At 43.4% G+C, this 21,628-nt stretch overlaps 1 protein-coding gene across 1 annotated transcript; it reads right to left on the bottom strand.

The window, feature by feature from the left end:
• Nucleotides 1-10,689: 10,689 nt before the first annotated feature.
• On the bottom strand, nt 10,690-21,573 carry F3 (coagulation factor III, tissue factor). Its single transcript, NM_173878.2, has 6 exons — nt 21,327-21,573; nt 20,132-20,243; nt 15,958-16,148; nt 13,609-13,787; nt 12,667-12,826; nt 10,690-11,677 (listed from the first exon to the last, which is right to left on the bottom strand). Exons 1-6 carry the CDS (start codon nt 21,424-21,426, stop codon nt 11,541-11,543), a joined length of 879 nt encoding a protein of 292 aa, NP_776303.1. The 5' UTR covers nt 21,427-21,573; the 3' UTR covers nt 10,690-11,540.
• Nucleotides 21,574-21,628: the final 55 nt, after the last annotated feature.

Here is a 21,628-nt window from a genome sequence, read left to right as displayed (position 1 = left end):
GTCTGAGTGAACTCTGGGAGTTGGTGATGGACAGGGAGGCTTGGTGTGCTGCGATTCATGGGGTCGCAAAGAGTCGGACACAACTGAGCAACTGAACTGAACACAATTATTAGTTTTGATACCATACTTGTGTGTGGATGATTCCTACTTTTACTGTATGTTTGCCTTTACTATTGAGCTTTCCCGCTCATAATTTTCTTGTTTGTAGCTGTGGTCGTTTCTTTTCTACTTAGAACAGTTCTTGTAGCATTTGTTGGGAAGCTGGTTTGGTGGTGCTGAATTCTCTTAGATTTTTCCTGTTTGTAAAGCTTTCAATTTCTCTGTTGAATCTGAATGAGAACCTTGCTGGGTAGAGTATTCTTGGTTGTAGGTTTTCTCCTTTTGTCACTATAATAAATATTGTGCTGCTTCCTGGTAGCCTGCAGAGTTTCTGCTGCAAAATCAGCTGATAACCTTATGGGGATTCCCTTATATATTATTTGTTGCTTTTGCCTGTTGCTTTTGATGTTTTTTCTTTAATTTTTGTTGTTTAATTTCTTTAATGTTGTCTTTGATTTTTGTCAAGTTGATTATTACGTGTCTTGGCTTGTTCTTTTTTGGATTTATTGTGTATGGGGCTCTCGGTGCTTCTTGGACTTGGGTGGCTGTTTCCTTTCCCACGCTAGGGAAGTTTTCAGCTACTGTGTCTTTGGGTATTTTTTTCAGGCTCTTTCTCTCTTCTCCTTTGGAACCTCTATTATGTGAATGTTGGTGCATTTAATTGTGTCCCAGAGGTCTCTTAAACTGTCCTCATTGGTTTTCATTCTGTTTTCTGTATTCTGTTCCACAGCAGTAATTTCCATCATTCTGTCTTCCAGCTCACTTATCCATGCTTCTGCCTCATTTATTCTGCTATTGATTCCTTTTTGTGTATTTTTCATTTCAACTATTGTATTGTTCAACTGTTCTTTATATCTTCTAGCTCTTTGTTAAGCATTTCTTCTATCTTCTCCCCCATTCTTTCTCCAAAATCTTGGATCATCTTTACACTCATTACTCTGAGTTCTCTTTCAGGTAATTACTTATCTCTGCTTCACTTAGTTATTCTTCTGGGGTTTTCTCTTGTTCCTTCATCTGGAACATATTCCTCTGCTGTCTCATTTTGTCTAACTTTCTGTGTGTGTGACCTCCGATGCTTGGAATGCAGGGTTGTAGGTCCTTTTGCTTCTGGTGTCTGCCTCTTGGTGGGTGAGGCTGATCTAGAAACTTGTGTAGGCTTCTTAGTAGGAAGGCCTGGTGCCTGCCCACTGGTGGGTGGAGCTGAGTCTTGTCTGTCTGTCTAGTGGGCAGAGCTGTGTCAACAGGTGTGTTTTCAGGTAGCTGTGGGCTCAGGAAGACTAGGCAGCCTGTCCCCTGTGTCACCCTCTTTGTTGTCTGCCTGAGGCGTCCCAGCACTGGCACCTAAGGGCTGTTGGGGGTGCCTCTGCCACTGGTGTCCCTGTCCCCACAATGAGCCATAGCCACACCCTGCCCCTACATCTCCCAGAGTCCCTCCAGGACCACGAGGTGCTTCTGGCCCAGGCTCCTAGGAAGTCACTGCTTTCCCCCTGGGTCCTGTGCACGTGAGATTTGTGTGTACCCTCCAAGAGTAGAGTTTCTGTTTCCCCTTGTCCTGTAAACTTCCTTTGATCAAGCCCCACTGGCCTTCAAAACCAGATGCTCTGAGGGCTCCTCTACCTGATGTCAGACCCCCAGCCTGGGAAGCCTGATGGGGGCTCAGAACTCTAACTCCTGTGAGAGAACCTCTGTGATAAAATTATTTTCCAGTTTGTGGGTCACCCACCTGGAAGATATGGGATTTGATTATATCACAAATCTCTCCTACTGTCTCATTGTGGCTGCTTCTTTGTCTTTAGATGTAAAATATCTTTTTTTTGGTAGGTTCCAATCTTTTTTGTCAATGGTTCTTCAGCAGATAATTGTGATTTTGGTGTTTTTGTGAGAGGAGGTGAGCTCAAATCCTTCTACTCCATCATTTTGTCTCAGAACCCAAAGTATACTTTTAAGGCAGCAAGCATTTCTAAACATTAAAAAGGATGTTGCGTAATGATAAAGGCTTCATCAACCAATAACAAAACAAAACCTCACGTAAATATTGAACACAGCTAACCACCTTGACCTAATTAATGTGTGCACCCAACAACTGCAAAATTCCTGAACATGATAGATTCCTCGTTTATTTAAGACTTTTTCAATTCATCTCACATACTATCAAAGGAAGGCTCAAAATTCTCCAAGCTAGGCTTCAACAGTATGTGAATTGAGAATTTCCAGATGTTCAAGCTGGATTTAGAAAAGGCAGAGGAACCAGAGATCAAATTGCCAATATCCGTTGGATCATAGAAAATGCAAGAGAATTCCAGAAAAATATCTACTTCTGCTTTATTGAGTACTCCAAAACCTTTGACTGTGTGGATCACAACAAACTGTGGAAAATTCTTCAAGAGATGGGAATACCAGACCACCTGACCTGCCTCCTGAGAAATCTGTATGCAGGTCAAGAAGCAACAGTTAGAACTGGGCATATAACAACAAACTGGTTCCAAATTGGGAAAGGAGTACGTCAAGGCTGTATATTGTCACCCTGCTTCTTTTACTTATATGCAGAGTACATCATGCAAAATGCCGAGCTGGATAAGCACAAGCTGGAATCAAGATTCCTGGGAGAAATATCAATAACCTCAGATATGCAGATGACACCACCCTTATGGCAGAAAGTGAAGAGGAACTAAAGAGCCTCTTGATGAAAGTGAGAGAAGAGAGTGAAAAAGCTGGCTTAAAACTCAACATTCAAAAAATGAAGATCATGGCATCTGGTCCCATCACTTCATGGCAAATAGATGGGGAAACAAGGGAAACAATGACAGATTTATTTTCTTGGGCTCCAAATCACTGCAGATGGTGACTGAAGCCATGAAATTAAAAAGATGCTCCTTGGAAGGAAAGCTATGATTAACCTAGACAGCATATTAAAAAACAGAGATACTACTTTGCCAACAAAGTTTCATTTAGTCAAATAGTTTTTTCTGTGTTGTGTATGGATGTGAGAGTTGGACTATAAAGAAAGCTGAGCACCGAAGAATTGATGCTTTTGAATTGTGGTGTTGGAGAAGACTCTTGAGAGTCCCTTGGCCTGCAAGGAGATCCAACCAGTCAATCCTAAAGGAAATCAGTCCTGAATATTCATTGGAAGGACTGATGCTGAAGCTTGAGCTCCAATACTTTGGCCACCTGATGTGAAGAACTGACTCATTTGAAAAGACCCTGATGCTGGGAAAGATTGAGGGCAGGAGGAGAAGGGGACGACAGAGGATGAAATGGTTGGATGGCATCACTGACTCGATGGACGTGTGTTTGGGCAAGTTCTGGGAGTTGGTAATGGACAGAGAACCCTGGCAGGCTGCAGTCCATGGGGTCTCAAAGAGTCAGACACGACTGAGCAACTGAACTGAATGTTTTGTTGTTTTCAGTGTAGAGGTATTACATATTTTCATTAGTTTTATTGCTAGGCATTTGATATTTGTTGATCCTATTTTATTTTCTGATTCTTGTATCTGTCTTATTTCCTAGTTGTTACTTTTTATAAATGTGCCTTTGTGACAGATAGTGTCTTCCAAGGATGGTCCCACCCCACATGTTCTTTGCAGTGTGGGGTCAACATACTGCATCGGGAAGTGAGGTCTCTATTCCCTCCCCTTGTGCCTGTAAACCTTTGTAACTTCTGGTGGTAAGCTCGGGGGCTTGGGAGTTGATCAAGGAGACAAGATCATGGGAGGCAGTAACACATAAACTTTATTTGGCAGCACTTGGACAGGATTGCATGAGAGGAAGCCCTTCAACATGTGAAAACTGACAGAACTAAGAAAAAATTAGTTCCAGTGATGGTGGCGTGAGACCACCGCCTATAAGGCAGTAGGACAAGGGGACTCCAGGGGGGTCGTGGAAATCAGAGAAGGGTTCACATGTCTAGGTGATGTCCCTCAGCAGCAATTGCTCTGTGACAACAGTGGTTTGACAACAGGGTTATCTTACCTATGGTTATCAGATGTTCAGTACAATTTCATGGGATATGTAAAGTAGGTAGGCTCTGATCAGCTAAAACCATGGTTTGGGACTATATTTAAAGCAGTCGATGTGTGAGGGTTTGATTTTGTCACAGGTGGACTTTTAGCTTATCATCCTAACTTCCTGTGAAGAAATAAGCAACACAGGAGCCGTTATAGATGATTACTGAAGAGCTGTCTCTGGCTCATTTATAGAATACTTCTGCAATTGATAGAATACAGCAGAAGTTCCAGTTAAATCATTTAAAATTAATGATCAGCGTTTGTTTCTTTTTTTTCCAGTGTTTTTCTGTAATGAATCTGTAATACTGTTTACTGCAGAACCAAGCAGAAAACTGTGTCCCTTTCTTCCTGTCTTTCCCCTCTAGGTTCTGATTGCCTTCCTTTAAAAAAAAAATTTTGCCCCATCTGCTTTAATTGTTAGATAACAATCTTTAATTATTCCCAGCTGTGCACCATGTCAATGTTTCTATTACTTGCCAGAGATAGTCTTCCTGGGCTCCTCTGTCCCTCTTCACTGTGGTTCTGTAGGCCCACCGAGCTGTCAGCCTGACACTGAGCTCTCTTGCATTGCATCCCACATCTTCCTCTGTTTGGGATTTACTCACTTGCTTAGTGGAATGTGTCCTACAGCAGCATCCTGGGAAAGAAAGCATGGAAGGAAAATTCTGTAAAGTCCCTTATGTGTGAAAATATCCTGTTCTGTTACACTTGGTGGGAAGTTCAGCTATAATAACTGAACTTAAGCTTAAGATCATTTTCCCCTAAATATTTTTTATAGCCACTGTCCTTCCATTTATAGTCACTGAATATAGTCTCAAGAATATCCTCTGCCATATCTGGCAAGTCGGAGTGTCTGAGCCTCTTGAGAGCTCTGTGAAGACAAATTAATTTTCCTCTCCTCCTTTCCTCCTCTGCACACAATAGGGTATGACTCCCCTTTCTGCGTATAAGCTTTTTCTGTGCCTCAGTGCATTATTAACTGAGTGCATTAATTTCCTCTCTCTTTTTTTCTTTGTCCCTATAGATTATAACCTTTTAAGATTACTTAGTATCATGGTAGTGGGGTCTTAGGAAGGAGAAGAGAAGCATGTTTCATCTTTGGAAGTCCATAAAGACTTTTAAGAGTCATTATATTCATTTTTTTTTTTCACAAAAGTTTGCTTATTTTAGCAGTAAAGAGGATAATACATTTAAGAAAACTCAAAATGAAAAATCGGGCAGTGATTCTGTGGTGTTCTTTAGAGTATCATATTTCCAGTGATTATGTAGAGAGACCCATGATATATAACTTTTTTAGAATGTTCTGCTGACTCAGGTAAAGCTCTTTTTGCTAGTTCTTCGAATGAAAGAGCAAGCTCTGTGACCTGGTCATTCTGGTTCTTTGAAAATGCTTCTTAAAATATTAATGATCATCCTAAATTAAAAAAAATAGAGCTAGTACTTTCTAAAACTTTTTTAAAGAAAGATATATTTTTATTTTTTAATTGATAAAGGTCTCTTTGTTGTTTTAAACCTAGATAATAGTCTTCTAATTGGAGGTTGTGTGGGGAAATGGGGAAGCTCTGTTGCAGCTAAGTAACTAAGAATTGACCACACCGTGTAATGATGCTCTTCTAAAGGGGAGGAAACTCCTAATCAGTGCTACTTCTGCACCTGCCCCGTTGAAGAAATCACTGGGTAGATAGAAGCAGGGCGCATGAATCTGTGAAATCGAGGCAGGAAAGCTTTTGGTCTTAAGAAACTTGTGAATTAAAGCAGAGGTCCTCAAAATACTATCCTAGTGAAATGTGTAGTATTTGAGTATTATCATGTCTCTGCTTTTAGTTTTGGCATGGATTAATAACTTGCTGATATTTAAGGTTAATAAATGGCATCTTCTTGTCAGGGCTGTGCACTTCTGTCCATTGCTTAAGTGTCTGTCTCCCTTCTCCACCTTACTTCCCCTACCCTGCCTTTGTGAAATCAGAAGAGTGAGCTAAATGATTGGGGAAAGCACAGAGCTTCCCAGACATCAGTGTGCATACAAAGTGCCTGGAAAATGCAGATTCTGGTAGGACGGGGGTAGGATCCGAAAATTTCTATCTGTGCCTCTCAAATGATGTCCCAAGGCCACACTTTTAAGTATTGAAAGCAGATTCTGGAGTGGAGCTGTCTAGCTTTAGACTAAAGAGACCATCACAGGTAGACTTGTAGCACCTTGGAGAAGGTTCTCTGGTCCAGTGATTCTGACCACTCCAACCCCCATGCTCCTTCATTCTTAACCATTTATAGGTGTTTTATTTACTATGTATGTGTGAAAGTCACTCAGTTGTATCTGATTCTTTGCAACCCCACGGACTATACAGTCCATGGAATTCTCCAGGCCAGAATACTGGAGTGGGTAGCTGTTCCCTTCTCCAGGGGATCTTCCCATCCTAGGGATTGAACCCACGTCTCCCACACTGCAGGCAGACACTTTACCAGCTTAGTCACCAGGGAAGCCCAGTTCATGAATTCTAGTCAAGTTGCAATCTTTCTCAGGAACCGAAGATGGCGCCACAATCTTGGTCTTAAAGGGTACTTCCCACCCAGATGCTGTTATGCAAAGGAAAAGCATCTTCCTGCCCCTCTGAAAGTTTCTTGTTCTCTGACCTTATAAACTTAAAGAAGACGTGTTGCTTCGCAGATGGAACATAGATTGCCAGTGATTTTTGAAATTCAGGCTACATTATGTCAAAAACCTTTCTTAAAGCTTTTTTAGAACCCCGTTCTAAATGTTTGTTGGATTTTGTGTGTTCAAGGTGAATTGCAATTTCTGTTACAAAACTCCTGGATTGTTATAAAGTATTTCCATTTCTGCCAGAGGTACTGTTATCTTTCAGTTGGTAATTATTTGTGCTGTATCTAATAACACATAATCACAGAATTTAAGCTAAAAACTATTGAACTTTCGAACAACTAGCTCACTTGACAAAAAGAGAGAATAGTCCTCCCAATTTTGCTTAAGTTCTCCTGAGTTTCGGCACCTTACAACAGGAAAAGTCCTAACAGACCATGTGTGATAGACCTTCCAGTGCAGCAGCCGCAGACTGAGGATCTTTGCTGCTGCTGCTGCTGCTAAGTCACTCTAGTTGTGTCCGACTCTGTGTGACCCTAGAGACGGCAGCCCACCAGGCTTCCCATCCCTGGGATTCTCCAGGCAAGAACCCTGGAGTGGGTTGCCATTTCCTTCTCCAATGTATGAAAGTGAAAAGTGAAAGTGAAGTCACTCAGTCGTGTCCGACTCTCAGTCATCCCATGGACTGCAGCCTACCAGGCTCCTCCGTCCATGGAATTTTCCAGGCAAGAGTACTGGAGTTGGGTGCCATTGCCTTCTCCGGAGGATCTTATCTAGGCTCTATGTATTCTTCTTTTGATTTAGGCTTCACAGCAGACTGAGTTCTGACATCTCTCAGGGCTCAGAAATGTCCCGTTTGAGAATAAAACTATTCCTAGTCTCTCATGGCAGTATATTAGAGATTAAGCCAATGGTTCTGAAACTTTACTGAGCATTAGATCACTTGAAAGACTTATTAAAATATAAATTTCTAAGTAAGTCTGAGGTCAGGGTTATGAATTTACTTCGCTAATAAGTTCTCAAATGATGCTCATTCTTATTCCATCACCTGCAATATGGGACCACACTTTGAGGACCATTGGATTAAATTGTGGCTAACACATTTTTTCATCATGTTCAGCAAGAGAGAGAGCATCCTGACATTCTCAGAAAGAGCCCCGAGAGTCACCCTTCCTAGACCAGGTTAGCACATGTGCCAATTTCTGCAGCCACGAGGAAGGTATGTGCTGAATGGCAAAGCCAGAATCACCTCTGTCTGCAGCTGAAAAGCAGGGGTATGGGAAAGAACTAGAGTCCCTTGAATGCGTGTGGTATGAACACTGTAACTGTCACAATGCTTCTCAGGTAACTACTGGAGAAAAATCACACATGCTACCACATCAAAACAGGTGAAAACTGCATTTGGAAATGAGTTTATTTACTATGTGGTTGAAGTTTTTCCTTTGTTTATTTGAGACAAGTCCTTAGGTTACTGCCTGTCAGCTGTAACTAAGGTAAAATATCTTTGGATTTCACAAATATTAGTCTCTTATATGTAAGTCAAACTTGGTTAATGATTTAAGATCGTAAAAACCTGTCTTCAAAGCACAAAGGTTTAGTTTACTAGCAGTTCGCTTTTCAGGACACTTTAAGGGGCCAGAATAAATAACGAAGTATGATTTGGCCCACTGGAGGGCAGCAGATCCTGGAGAACAGTCAAAAGTTTATTTTTCTGCCCCAGCACTAACTATGATGTTGATGATGTTCGGAGTAGCTCTTTAGTCTCAGCAGTAGGGACGGGTGTGGAAACCCGAGTCGTGGTTAGAATCTGCAGTGTTGAAGCTTCCCAGTCATTGCACTGTAGCCTTGTTTGGGTCTATAATGAATTCCTTCCCTGTGAACAGCCAGACATCTCATTTCTACCCAAACCAGCTTTCAGTCTACCAGTACTTACTTTAGTGGGACCACTCACATTCCTTAGATTATGAGGCCACGGGATTGCATAACGCGGTGCTAATTCCTGGCAGGGAGAGAGTAGCCAGATGCCCTCTCTGGGAGCTTGTTCTACCCTCGTGCGCTAAGCTCTTTGTCCCAGTTAGCCCCATGGGAGCAGGAATTCAAGATAACAGCCAGCACACACTTCTTTCGGGACATGCCCCCATGCCAACCTCTCTCTGCTGCAGATGCACACCCTCCTTCTCTGGTGTGAATGCCACTTCAGCACTGACACAGATTGACTATGGCAAACAACCCAACCAAACCAGCCCAATGAACCAACCACGGGTCTGATTCCCTTAATTTCTCTAAAATATCTACCTTTTTTTCCCTTCTTTCAGGCTGCCATCTTTATGAAGACGTGAAAGGTTTGTTTGGCCTGTGCTTCCTTAGAATATGGTGTTATATCCAGCATTTCATGTTTAGAATTTTACTGACAATACTTAGAGTTCTTTAGAGCAAAAGAACAAAATGCATTTAAAATTCATGAACAGGTGGGCAGTGAGCTGGGTGTTTGCGGAGGGTCTCCTCTGTGGGACCATGTGCAGGTTGGGGTGCCCTCTGAGACCTTCTCTAGGCAGCACTATAGCTTCCCCCCTGCCCCTCCGCCCCCCCCCCCCCGCCCCCGCCCGCCTCACAGGAAGCAAACAAGACTGTGGCTCACTGGGGTGCCAGGAGTCTCATTTTCATCTCTTCTTAGAATCCTCTTTCAATACAGTTGTGAGATCAGGACCCATCTGTTAGATTTTATTTGCATTTGAATGGAGGACTCACTTTCTACATTCCAGACAGAGGTAGTGAAGTCAGTTCGACCCAGCTGTGTCTAACAGCCCATTGGCAAGGCCACAGGGCTCTCAACCGTGTGTGTGTGTGTGTGTGTGTGTGTGTGTGTGTGTGTGTGTGTGTGTGGCCACAGGGCTCTCAACCGTGTGTGTGTGTGTGTGTGTGTGCGCGCGCGCGTGTGCACACAGTCATGTCTGACTCAGTCATGTCTGACTCTTTGCAACCCCATGGACTGTAGCTCACCAGGCTCCTCTGTCCATGGAATCTTCCAGGCAAGAATAATGGAGTGGGTTGCCATTTTCTACTTCAGGGGATCTTCCCAACTCAGGATCGAAACCATGTCTCCTGTGTCTCCTGCATTGGCAGGGGAATTCTTTACCAACTGTGCCACCTGGGATGCCCCTCAATCTAGTTTGCTTTTAATTAATTCTAGAAACCCCACTCCACTTCTCTCTCTTCCTATCTTACATTGTCCTTTTATCCAATTTTCTTTGAACAATCCAAAAATTTTTCTTCTGTTCTCCTCTCTAACCTTCATGTGCAACTCAAACTAATGCCCATGGGAAGAACTCTCTCCCATTAAGTCGGTGGTAGATGGCAGGCAATTTCCTCCCTTCCCTGGAAACTATACATCCATGCCCATTGCCGTGTGACCTGTGGTGCCTCCCACAGGGTAATGTCAGGCTTTGTCATATGTCCAGCCTGGACCAATGGTACATAAGCAGAAGTGACATATTGTCACTCTGGAGCAGAAGTTTTAGGAGGCAGCTTAAGTCTCCTGCATTGGCAGGTGGGTTCTTTACCACTAGCACCACCTAGGAAGCCCTAGGAGGCAGCTTAAAGCCTGAAGACATGGCTGCCTGTTCTACCTGTTTTTTGCTTTGCCCTCTGTGAGAAAGAAACGGCCACCCACTCCAGTATTCTGGCCTGGAGAATTCCATGGACTGCATAGTCCATGGGGTTGCAAAGAGTCGGACACGACTGAGCCACATTCATTTCACTGTCCTGATCCTAAAAGGGGTTTCACCTTTGATTTGGGTCCTGGAATGAATGAGAAGACATTAAGAAGAGCTGCAGTCAATCCACAGCCACCAAACCATAAGTGTAACATAAAGATAGCATTGTCATAAGCCACTAAAAATTTCAGGGTCACTTGGTACTGCAGTAGAATCAAACAATACAAAGGCCAAACCATAAATAATAACTGGAACATGTAATAGTCATATTTCCCAGTCACCTTTATTATATAAAAGTATATTAAATAAATTATCTCAAAATATACAAACAACAATATTACCTCTATAAATAGAAAATCCCCATATATAAAACCTTTTTTCAAATTATATAAATACATACAATGTGGACCATAAAGTCTGAAGTACCTTAAACCTTAAACTCGATATGATTTGTTGGTAGAGTAGTCTTATAAAAACATAGTTAGCTGTCAAGTGTTTCATCAACAGCGCTTGTCAGTTAAAGTGCTAAACTGTAATGCATATTAAGAATGTGCCCCAAATACAAGTCTTCTGCTTTTAACAGATTCATATAAACGTTTGCTAATTGTTCAAACCACCAAAAGCACTCAAAAAGGAAAAAAAAGACCTTAAACACCATATTACAAAAAGACAGACATACGTTAGAAAGTCCACCCGATTTCCACCTTACTTTCCCACATGGTTTGATGTCAGCCTCTCAAAAGTTCTCCAAAAGTCCATGCAGGAATTTTTAAGGCATTTGTTCATTTGTTTTTCCTTAGATAATCTGGCTTCAACTTGAACGTAGAAAATATACAGTCTGAAAGCAGGATACGTGCAAAAGGTGCCTTAGTGTTAAAATAGCAATTTTAAAAACTTGGAGTTGGTTGTACCGCTCATTACATTCCAAAGTGTCTTAATGCTGATGTTGAAACCAAGATGCTAATCGCAAGAAGAGGTCAGATAAGAACTTTCTTCGAGCCCCAGGCTCTGTATGCTCCAGAACAGTCACTTGTGTTTCCATGTGTGCTACCGCCCTAAGAGCTCTTGGTCACAGTGCAGCACGAGCTCTGCAGCGTTGGCAGAAAGCTCCAAGAGCAGGATCTTTTATGCAGCGTTGAGCGGCGTGTTCTCCTTCCCACTTCGCTCTGCTCTCACCTTCCTGCACTTGTGCAGAGACACAGACAGGACGACGATGAAGATGATGATCACCAGCATCACTGTGCCAATGATGAAGAAAAGTTCTGAAAAATAAAAGGTACCAGGTCAACTCAGAGAGAGAGCCTGAATCTCATTTTTCAGTGAGCAGAACCCCAAATTACACCATCCAGCTTTTGTGTAACTCGAAATCTCTTTTCTCCACCACACATTTCTATTAGGAAAAAATCTCTCAAACCCTAGATGTTTGCAGGCAATTGACAACAATGAAAAAGCATTTAACAAACTGGATAATGCTCACAGTCTAGAAAGATACTTGTAGATGTAACTACATGTAACTGTCAATGTCATTTAACAGGAAAGAATTTTTAAAGTGACTTTAAAATATTTAAACTGCCTCTCAGCAAGGCACTAGGTCATTATTACTATCCTCTCACTCTTCTGTTCCCTTAAAGTACTCAGAGCACCATCCCAATCAAGCCTGGAGGCAGATTCCTGGGTTCTCAGCCTCGTGCACATGTCTGAGCCTCCATGGCACTTCCAGATAAGATCCACTGCTTACCTGGCGTCTGTGCTCTGGTGTGGCACATGTGTGCACACGTGTGTGCCAGTGAGGCACACACATGTACACATGGTATATCTGCTAGCCCCAATCCCTTTGCTTCATGGGTTATGACCCTGGGGTAACAGCAGCCCATGCTAGGTGCTCACAAACGTCTATGGGGTGTTGTTGCATCTGGTTCACCAGGTGAGCTGGTGTATGAACCAGAAGTATGAAAAAACGCCCAGAGAAATCTGTGATTTGATACTAAATCCTAAACGTCTACTGTGGGCCCAGGGCTCGCTCAGCAGAGAGCTTAGCGCATGCTAGGTGCTAAAAAAAAACTAAAAAACACCTGTTAATACAAGGGAACGACACAGAAACTAAATGTCTAAAATCATGAGTATCCCCCGCCCCCCGCAAACCACAAAAAACCCAGGCAGTTTTCCCCCGAAGATAGTACATCTAGTCCTGAGGATGGAGCTAGTCCCATGGAAGGCAGCCCTGCCTCCCAGATCATGGGCAGAGCCTCACCTGTGGACAGAACTTTCTCGTGGCTAGTGCACTTGATGGGACTTTCTGGACTCTTCTGGTTCACCCTTCGTGATAGAATCACTGCTTGAACATGGAAACAATAGTTTTCGCCTTTATCCACATCAATCAAAAACCCATTAGTGTTTGTCGTGGCCTTTTTCTGTTAAAAGATAAGAGTTCTTTATTCATCCAGGCTCAGAGTGAATTCTGTTGCCTTTACTAAGTCACTGTGGTAGTAAAATCAAAGTGTTAGTCGCTCAGTTGTGTCTGAGTCTTTGCGACCCCATGGACTATAGCTCGCCAGGCTCCTCAGTCCATGGAATTCTCCAGTCAAGAATACTGGAGTGGGCAGCCATTCCTTTTTCCAGGGGATCTTTCCAGCTCAGGGATAGAACCTGGGTCTCCTGCATTGCAGGCAGATTCTTTATGGTCTGAGCCACCAGGGAAGCCCAGCCTATGCGGACACATCTGACATAAAGATTGGAAGTCAGCTGGCTCATCAAGCTCCCCCTGATAACTGCTAAGGATTTTTTTCCCCAAGGATGAAGACATCCACTTTCGATATAGTCAACCCAATATTTAGCCCCTTTAGAAGATATCTGCAAGAAAGGAAAAAAGGAAAGAAGTACTAATTGTTGAATGAAAAACAAATTCTGTCTCTGGGATCCTCAATAGAAGAAGAAATGTGGAAGCTGGTAGGAACCTTAGAGATGACTGGTCCTGCCCCTTGGCTGGGAATCTGGGTACCCGAGGCGGACCAGTGCAAAGCAGCTGGAAGTCACAGCAGTCTGCTTGTGACTTGCTTGTGAACCAAGACAGCAGTCTGCTTCCCACTCCACAACACTGCCCTGTCAACCACTTGCTTTGATGTTTGACTTGGAGAAGAAGTGAAATCAAGGATCTGCAATTTAAAACAAGTCATAAAAACAAAAGAATGCTCACCTTTCCTGTACTGGAAGCTTTCCAGTAATAAAGTGTGTAATTCAAGTCCTTGCCAAAAACATCCCGGAGGCTTAGGAATGCGCTGTTCGCTCTGACTAACGTACGTGCATCTTGTACCGTCACATTCAGTTTTGTCCCAACTTGTTCGAAACTCTGAATTGTTGGCTGTCCAAGGTTTGCTGTAACACAGAAAATGAGCTTCGTTGGGACCAAAGAGTTCTATACGAACTAGAACCCCATTGAGTTATCATGGTTAATAACCACCTAGTCATCCCTCACGAAATACCTCAAAGAACCAGCTCCCTGGCACCGGAGCTGAATCACGAGACATTCTACAGCAGAGCTGTCTAGTGGAAATGCACTGGGAGCCACAGATGTCACTTTAAATCTCCTTGTGGTCACGTTAGAAAAAGTAAAAAGGAACGAGTGAAGTGAATCTATTTCATTTAACCCAATATGGCTAAAATATTGTAACTTTAACATTTAATCAATATGAAAACTTTGAGATCTTTCTCAAAATCCAGTGTATATTTTACACATATGGCATTAGCTGACATTTCAAATGCTCAACAGCCACATGTGGTTAACCAAACAGCTGCAAAAGATTCCATATTTTAGACACAATAGAGGCTGTGGGAAAGCCCATGAAACGTTCTTGGTATCTCGAAAAATCACTTTTAACCACCAGGTCTCTTTGATGGCTCAATTAGCTCACGTGCTTTGGTTGAATAATAGTGAAATGAATCCTCATAATTCAATAGGAATTATAGGCAAGGATGTGTGTGTATGAGCACACAGAAATATAAACTATTTTCTCTCTTGCACCAAAAAAGGATTTGAAGTAGCTTACAAAAAGCTCAAGAACAGGGCTTCCCTGTTGGCTCAGTGTTAAAGAATCTGCCAGCCAATGCAGGGGACAGGGACTTGATCCCTGATCTGGGAAGATCCCACATGCCTCAGAGCAACTAAGCCCTTGCGCAGCAACTACGTGCTCTAGAGCCCAGAAACCACAGTTACTGAGGCCATGTGCCCTAGAGCCCATGCTCCGCAAGAGAAGCCATCGAAATGAGAAGCCTGTGCATCACAACTAGAGAGGAGCCCATGCAGCAAGAAGACCCAGCACAGCCAAAAATAAAAATAAATAAAAATTATTTTTAAAAATCCTCAAGAACTATAAAAAGAAATCATGAGGATGCTGCCCATGGAGGGAGAATAAGTATCAATGAACCTGTAGTTACTATAGGTGGTCATGGGTGGGGTCTAAGCTCAGAACTGGGAGAGGCACCCGACTAAAAGCACTAAGGAGTTTGAAGACAGGCTCTGGCAGATGGCTCAGGGTAGGTCGTCCGATTCACCTGGGTGAGGCTGCCCCCTGTTTCTACCCTCAGAGTACACACTAAGGGGAAAGGGGGCTGCCTGTTTCTCTGCCCCCTTCTCTCCACCCCTGCCTGGAGAAGCTCCCCGTGGGGTATCAGCAGGGTAAACATAAAAACACCAATAACACAACACTTTCTTTTTTTTTTTTTTTTTTACAACACAACACTTTCATTCTAAATCTTCTACTAGAGCCGCTGATGTCACTCTTCTCAATGTGCTACATGTTTGTTTATTTAAAATACTTAGTTCAGAACCATAGCCATGATGAAAATTCTGCATCTCCTACTTGGCAGGAATCCTTTGTACTCCCTTAGCAAAGGCTAGGGAGAAAAGCATTCTGTTTTCAAGACCAGCATGAAGGAAGCAGGATGGGAGCTGGCCTGGCAAGTGCCAGCACATCACAGGACTCAAATCCTGGTCAAGCAAGGAAAAAGGTCAGCAGCCCAATGATGGGATGGGAGGGAAACCGAACTTGCCCCGTGGATTTGTAACCTTCTGTGAAAAACCCTAATTGGGACTTCTGGTCTGATGATGGGACACAAAATTCAGAAGATGTATAAAATCTCCTAAATATTGGGTCAGTCAAAAATTTCATTTGGGCTTTTCCATAAGATCTTATGGAACTTTTTGGTCACCAATATATATGGGGAAATACTGGAACTGCCAGCCTTTGTGAATTTCCTACTCTCTGCCCCCTATCCAGCCAGTTACTGGTAGGGTCTGGGGACAGACTGGTGGAGAAAGCTACTTGATGACATTTTTATCAACTCCAAAGTTCACGTCCCATGAGCCTCCTACCACATCCAGAATGAGCGAAGAGGGCTGTGGCACGTACTACTTTCTGAGAAAACAAGATGTGTTTATGGATAAACTTTTTTTTAATGTAATCATTCCTAAGGGTCACAAGCTCACAGAATATTTAGAAGTTTATGAAAACAAGAATGAACAGTTACTACCAATTGAGCTACTTACTCTCTAGGTAGGGTGTGAACTCCGGGGAGTTGGTAAACGGAGGCTCCACTGTGGAACTGCTAGTGTCTGCGGGGTAGGAAAGGACTCTCGCCAAATATGTCTCTCTCACATTTTTCACAATCTCATCAGTGACATCACACTCCGTGTTTGTTGTGTAAAAGCATTTGTTTTTCCAGTTTCCTAATCTAGGGCTGAGGAAAGGAAGGAAGAGAAATGGAACATTGTGATTTGCATCCAACAAGGTAACTGTTTTCTGGCTGGGGTGCTGTGTTCCAACACTGACTTCCACAAGCAATCCTGAGGAGGTCTTTGCTACACTGAGCGCTTCAGGTCCTCTCAGCAACCTTTGGTGGTGGTGGTGGGGGGGGGGGGCGCTCTGTAATTGTCTTTGTTCTTACAGATAAGGCCACTGAGGCAAAGGGAGGTTGGATGACCAGCACAAAGTCACACAGCTGGATTTTTGAGCCAGACAGCAGTTTGACTACTGGGTCTGTGCTCTGAATCATTTTTTTAAATACCTTTCTTAAACTATAGATGATTTGTCATGACTATGTGGGAGAAGTGACAATTTTCCATCAAGACTCAATTATTTACTAGTCTACTTATTATATCATTATATTCTGTTTATCACATTCTGTTCTATGTTGAATATAGTCAATGCAGTCATAGAGTCTATATAATAATACATTCTATTCTATTACATTCTATTGTGACCATTATTGGTGTGGTTACTTAACAGTTATTAAAACTACCATAAGCCAGGCGCTCTACTGGACCCTTAAACATGTTACTTCGTTTGGTATTAATCCTTTCAAGAAAGTACTGGATCTTTCTCACATATGAGGATACTGAAGCTCAGAGCTGCTAGGTAACTTGTATAAGGTCTTACAGCTTATGAGATGAGAGCTGGGTCTGTCCCTCTCATTATACGATCAGTACTTGCCTCCCTCACTTTCACAGGATGAGCCATCAAAAATTATAGAGTAACAATACAGGTAGTGTCTGTCAAAGTCTGAGACTGGGACAGATCTAAGTCTGTCTCTTAAGACAGATTTTTCTTTTGTAAGATCATAGAACAGAAAATGATTTAAAGCACTAAAATGAAAATGAAATTATCCTGAAATGATATAAAGAACTTCTATGAAAAAAGTGAAACTATTCTACAGAACTGAAACAATTAAAATGTCAGTGCCACTTGATGCACGCACAAGTGTCCCACGCAAGTTGACAGCTGCTCTGCTGTTTCCCATCATCAACCCCCAGAGTGTCCTGCCCATCATTCCAGGCCACACTGCAATCCCACCGTCTACAGGCAACTCCAGATCTCCTTGCTCAGAACTGATCTCTCCCTTCCCTGGCCCCAGCACGGATATCTCATTAAAGCACTTAAGTGAGCCTGGTACTTCCACGCCCTTGTGCTCCTCCATCAAACAGTGGGGCTTTAGGGCTTGCACATGGCCAGGATTTGTGGAGCATTAGATGGTTTACATTTAGAGGCTGAACTGGGGAGGAAACGAGCTGCCATAGGGATTTAACTGTCTAGATCCAGGCATAAGAACCATAAATAAGAATCTTTTAAAAGTCTGAACTAAATAACCAGGCTAAGAGGGTGTGGATAAACACACTCTTATTCCTTAAATTCACAAACTAAGATTAAGACAGAAATATGTTTACATACTCTTAGATTTCTCTACTTTTCTGTGATAAAAGTAGAGATGCAGCCTTAATTCCAGAATGACCAGAATGCATTTTTTAAAACTGCATCATTTCTATTTTAAAAAGTGAACAAGAACCTGATGATTCTTCTCCACTGCTATGGCAAACAAGTTGTTCAGATAACAGGAGAAACACTTCTGGGCGCTGTGGCTACATTCCATCTGAGAGATAGCATCTGTGGTTCCTTCAGTTCACAGGAGGAACCACAGACCTCTGGAAAAATTTAGCACAGGTAATAATTACCAAAAGTGATAGAGCTTTTAAGTACTGCAAACCGGTTGGGAAGGGGCAATTCTGCAGTCAGTTCCTCTGACTGCTATTATCAGCATTAACACTATAAACGCCTCCAAGGTTCCTCTGGGTATTGCAAAATCTCCTGATTTGGAAATAATAAAAGTCCCGCCTGAACTAAAAAATCCCAACATAATTCAGACCCACCAATTAAGGAGCAGGTTATTTTCTACAAGCTCTGGAAGTTCCAATTTAGAATTTTTGGAACCAGTATTTCAGGGGATGGTTGGGTGGTAAGGCTTGAGCCAGTAACACTTGGCGACTGAAAACTGTTTCCAAAAGGGAAAAATGCAGTTGGAGCTCCGGGCACAGCTGTGGCTCCCTGTGTCTGGGGACAAGCTGGTGGTGGGGCGGCTGGCTCTGGAGGAGCCAGGTGCTTTCTCTAGGGAGGACGACCGGGAGGGAGAAAGGCGCACTGAGGGGACCAGTGGGAAAGGCTCTCTTTCCTCCTTCCGGCTCTGGAGTCTCACATGAGACTCACGCAACCCACTGAGAAGGTGGGGGTGCGCGCTGCTCCGTAGGCCTTGCTTCCTGACCCTGCTGTGCGCACTCCAAGGTAAGTCCCTTACCTTTCCAGGGCCGGTTTCCTCGTCTATAACATGACTACTATGGTCCCTTTACCTAGGAATCCCATTTACCCGTGGGCTGGTAATGGAAGAGTGTGGGTCCCCGGCAGGGTGTTGGAACCACTCACAGTTCCTCTAGCACACAGGAGAGATGGCCGGCTGGGCCAGAACCAGCCCCACCCAGGGCCTGCGGGCGCCCCCAAGCTGCAGCTCTGCGCTAGGTTGTTTGCACACAGAGGCCATGTCCGCTTAAATAATAGCAGCCTTGCAGCTGAGAACTTGATTTGACACGCTTACATAACAGTAGCTTTGCAGTCTGAGAACTTAGAATTGACAAAGTCTAAATGTTTAAAACTCTGGTAAATCAGAAATATGTTTTCTCACATTCACCAAACTTAAGATTCAATATATTTAGGAGGTAAGCATCCTTCCTAAAATCTTCTTTTCACTACCCAGAAACAAAGTGTCTACTAAGGTAAACTTCAGCCCTGCCTGCATTTGTGGAATTAGTAACTTGCATCGAGTGGAATCTGATTTGACAAGTTTGGCCATAATTGTAATTATTACCTCGACTTCTAAATTCCTCTCAATCTTTCTTTGTATATATACAAGCATGTATGCATGCACACACAAATTTTCTTCCCTGTTGGCTTGGCAATAGTTGTCATGAAGTTGATGTTGGAAAAAAAAAAAAGAACATCCGCTTAAAAGACCCACTCCATACTTAAGAGCTGCATTTCAAATGCTATACAAGACTTGGCACAAGTTAAAACAGCAAAAAACCTTTAATTTTAGTCAGCGACATGACTGTACCTTCTATAAGGAGTCTTAGTTACCATAGCTGCTGTCCTCTACTTAATAAGATCTCTACCAAGCCTCCTAGAATATTTCAGAAACAAAAAACTTGCTAAAACCAAAAACTTGATGGTGTATTCCTTCCCTGCTCAGTGAGTCACGGATTTGACCTCCTCCAAGATCACGTATGCAACGGAATTTTGAATCACGAATCCAAAGATTAATGAATCAAACACTGCTTAAGGGCAACGTATGCGTCCGAACTCCTCCCTACCTCTTCTCTAACATGTTAGATCCAGCTGGCAGTCTAGACAGCACGGAAAAGGCTGTGTGTACTTAGAGAAATGAGGTATCACTGATCCACGACCACATCTATCAGTGCCACCATGGCTTGCTCAAGAAAGTTCACATCTCCACAGCTTATACTCACAAATTTCCCCAATCATCTCCGAAAACAAAACATTCTATCAGTTTAAGGTCTGTCAGTGTTACAGACTTGATGAGTATGACTCAGGCCAGCAAATTACCATGCTGCTACTGCTGCTAAGTCGCTTCAGTCATGTCCGACTCTGTGCGACCCTATGGACTGCAGCCTACCAGGCTTCTCTGTCCATGGGATTCTCCAGGCAAGAACACTGGAGTGGGTTGCCATTTCTTTCTCCAAGAAATTATCATGAATGCCCTCTTATTCTTTGTTATCTGTTAAATAATTTCATCCATCAACCAGCTTTAAAGACATCTGTATTCAGCACAGGAAAGTGGAAACAACAAAAATCTTATTTTTCTTTTTTTGGTACCTAGCTTACCTTATCTGAACAGTGTAGACATGATTGATGGGTTTGGGTTCCCACTCCAAAATGGTCTTGAAATTAGTTGACTTCCAAGTTATATTATATGCTACCACTACATCTGTAGTGCCTTTAAACAACAGAGAAACAGTTATTAATGTTTACATGAACTTCTCAGCATACAATTTTATGTTAATGGTATAAAACATTCCCACTCCGTAACATCATCATAAACCTCACATTAATATTTTCCTAACCACAAAAGCTTTAACTCAATTATCATAAGAAAAAAAATCAGCAATATTTTCCTAAACCCAGAGTTTCCTCATGGCAAGACGACCTGGTGATCTAAGGAAACACACAAGGATCTTGAAGTCCTTGTTTGAAATTATTCATGGGGAAAGCCCTGTGAGAACGACCGAAGCACAGCTCAGGAGCCTTCAGTGGCCCAGGGTATCCACGGACCAACTGGAGAAGGGGGAAGGGCAGGATTCCAGGTTTAACTTAGCAGGGAAAGCTGGCTAGGATGGGTTTCTGTAAAATATGTTAAAGGGCAAAGCCCACACGTGTCAGAAGAGTTAGGACTGCATCCAATAAAAAAAAAAAAAAAAACCAAATCTTGACTTTTTTCACTTTTGTCTAAACCCCATGAATAATTTCAGTCACTATACTGAAACTTCCACAGACACCCAGGAAGACAATAAGCATGTACACTGTCGGCTGTATTCGGTTAGGATACCTTATTGTTAAGGTCTTCTTTGCCAGTTCTCAGGTTAGTCTCTGCCTGCGTCTCACATAGAACAGGCTTACAGGGCATGCAAAATGTGGCGCCTGCTCCAATCCAAACGACATTTTGGAAGGACTGACTAACCCAATCTAAAACACTGACGATCAAGAGAAGACCGAGAGCCGTTTCTCATTAAGGAAAGTTCACATACAATGAAGGATAACATTCAAACATTGCCTGTCGACCCCTGCAGGTGCGGAGCCTTGTCCCATCACTTTCAAGGTGTCGGCTCCCTGGGAAACTAAAGCGAGATTCCCAAAGGCACTTAGGCAACAATGGATGCCCAGAGCAAGCATCTCGAGCAGAAGGGGCGGCGGGTCCCTGGCGAGCCGCACCTCGGGGCGGGGAGAGCCCGCGGTCAGCCAGACCTGTCTTCCCTCCTCCCGGTGGCTCGCCCCAGGGCTCTGCGAGGCGGGTGCCACTCACCGGCGACTCCGGCCCCCTGGATGAGGACTAAGCCGAATAGAAGAGCCCGAGCGACTGCGGCCTGGGGGCAGGGCACCCGGGGCCCGTTGGGGGTCGCCATGTCCCGGAGCTGACGGCGAGGTCTCAAAAATTCCGCTGAGCCCCGGAGGCTGGAGAGGTGAGGATGCTGCGAGGTTGGGCTGGAGGCACCTGGGGCTGCGGGATGAACCGGGAGGGATGCGGGGAGCCCAGAGTTTGTGGGAGCTCGTCCCCGCCGCGCTTTAAAGAGCGGAGCTCACGTTTGCGCCTCCGCCTGCGCTGAG

Source organism: Bos taurus, chromosome 3 (assembly GCF_002263795.3).
Source record: "Bos taurus isolate L1 Dominette 01449 registration number 42190680 breed Hereford chromosome 3, ARS-UCD2.0, whole genome shotgun sequence".
NCBI lineage: Eukaryota > Metazoa > Chordata > Mammalia > Artiodactyla > Bovidae > Bos > Bos taurus.
Note: the sequence above shows the minus strand (reverse complement) of the source record. Positions and strands in the feature narration are given on the sequence as shown.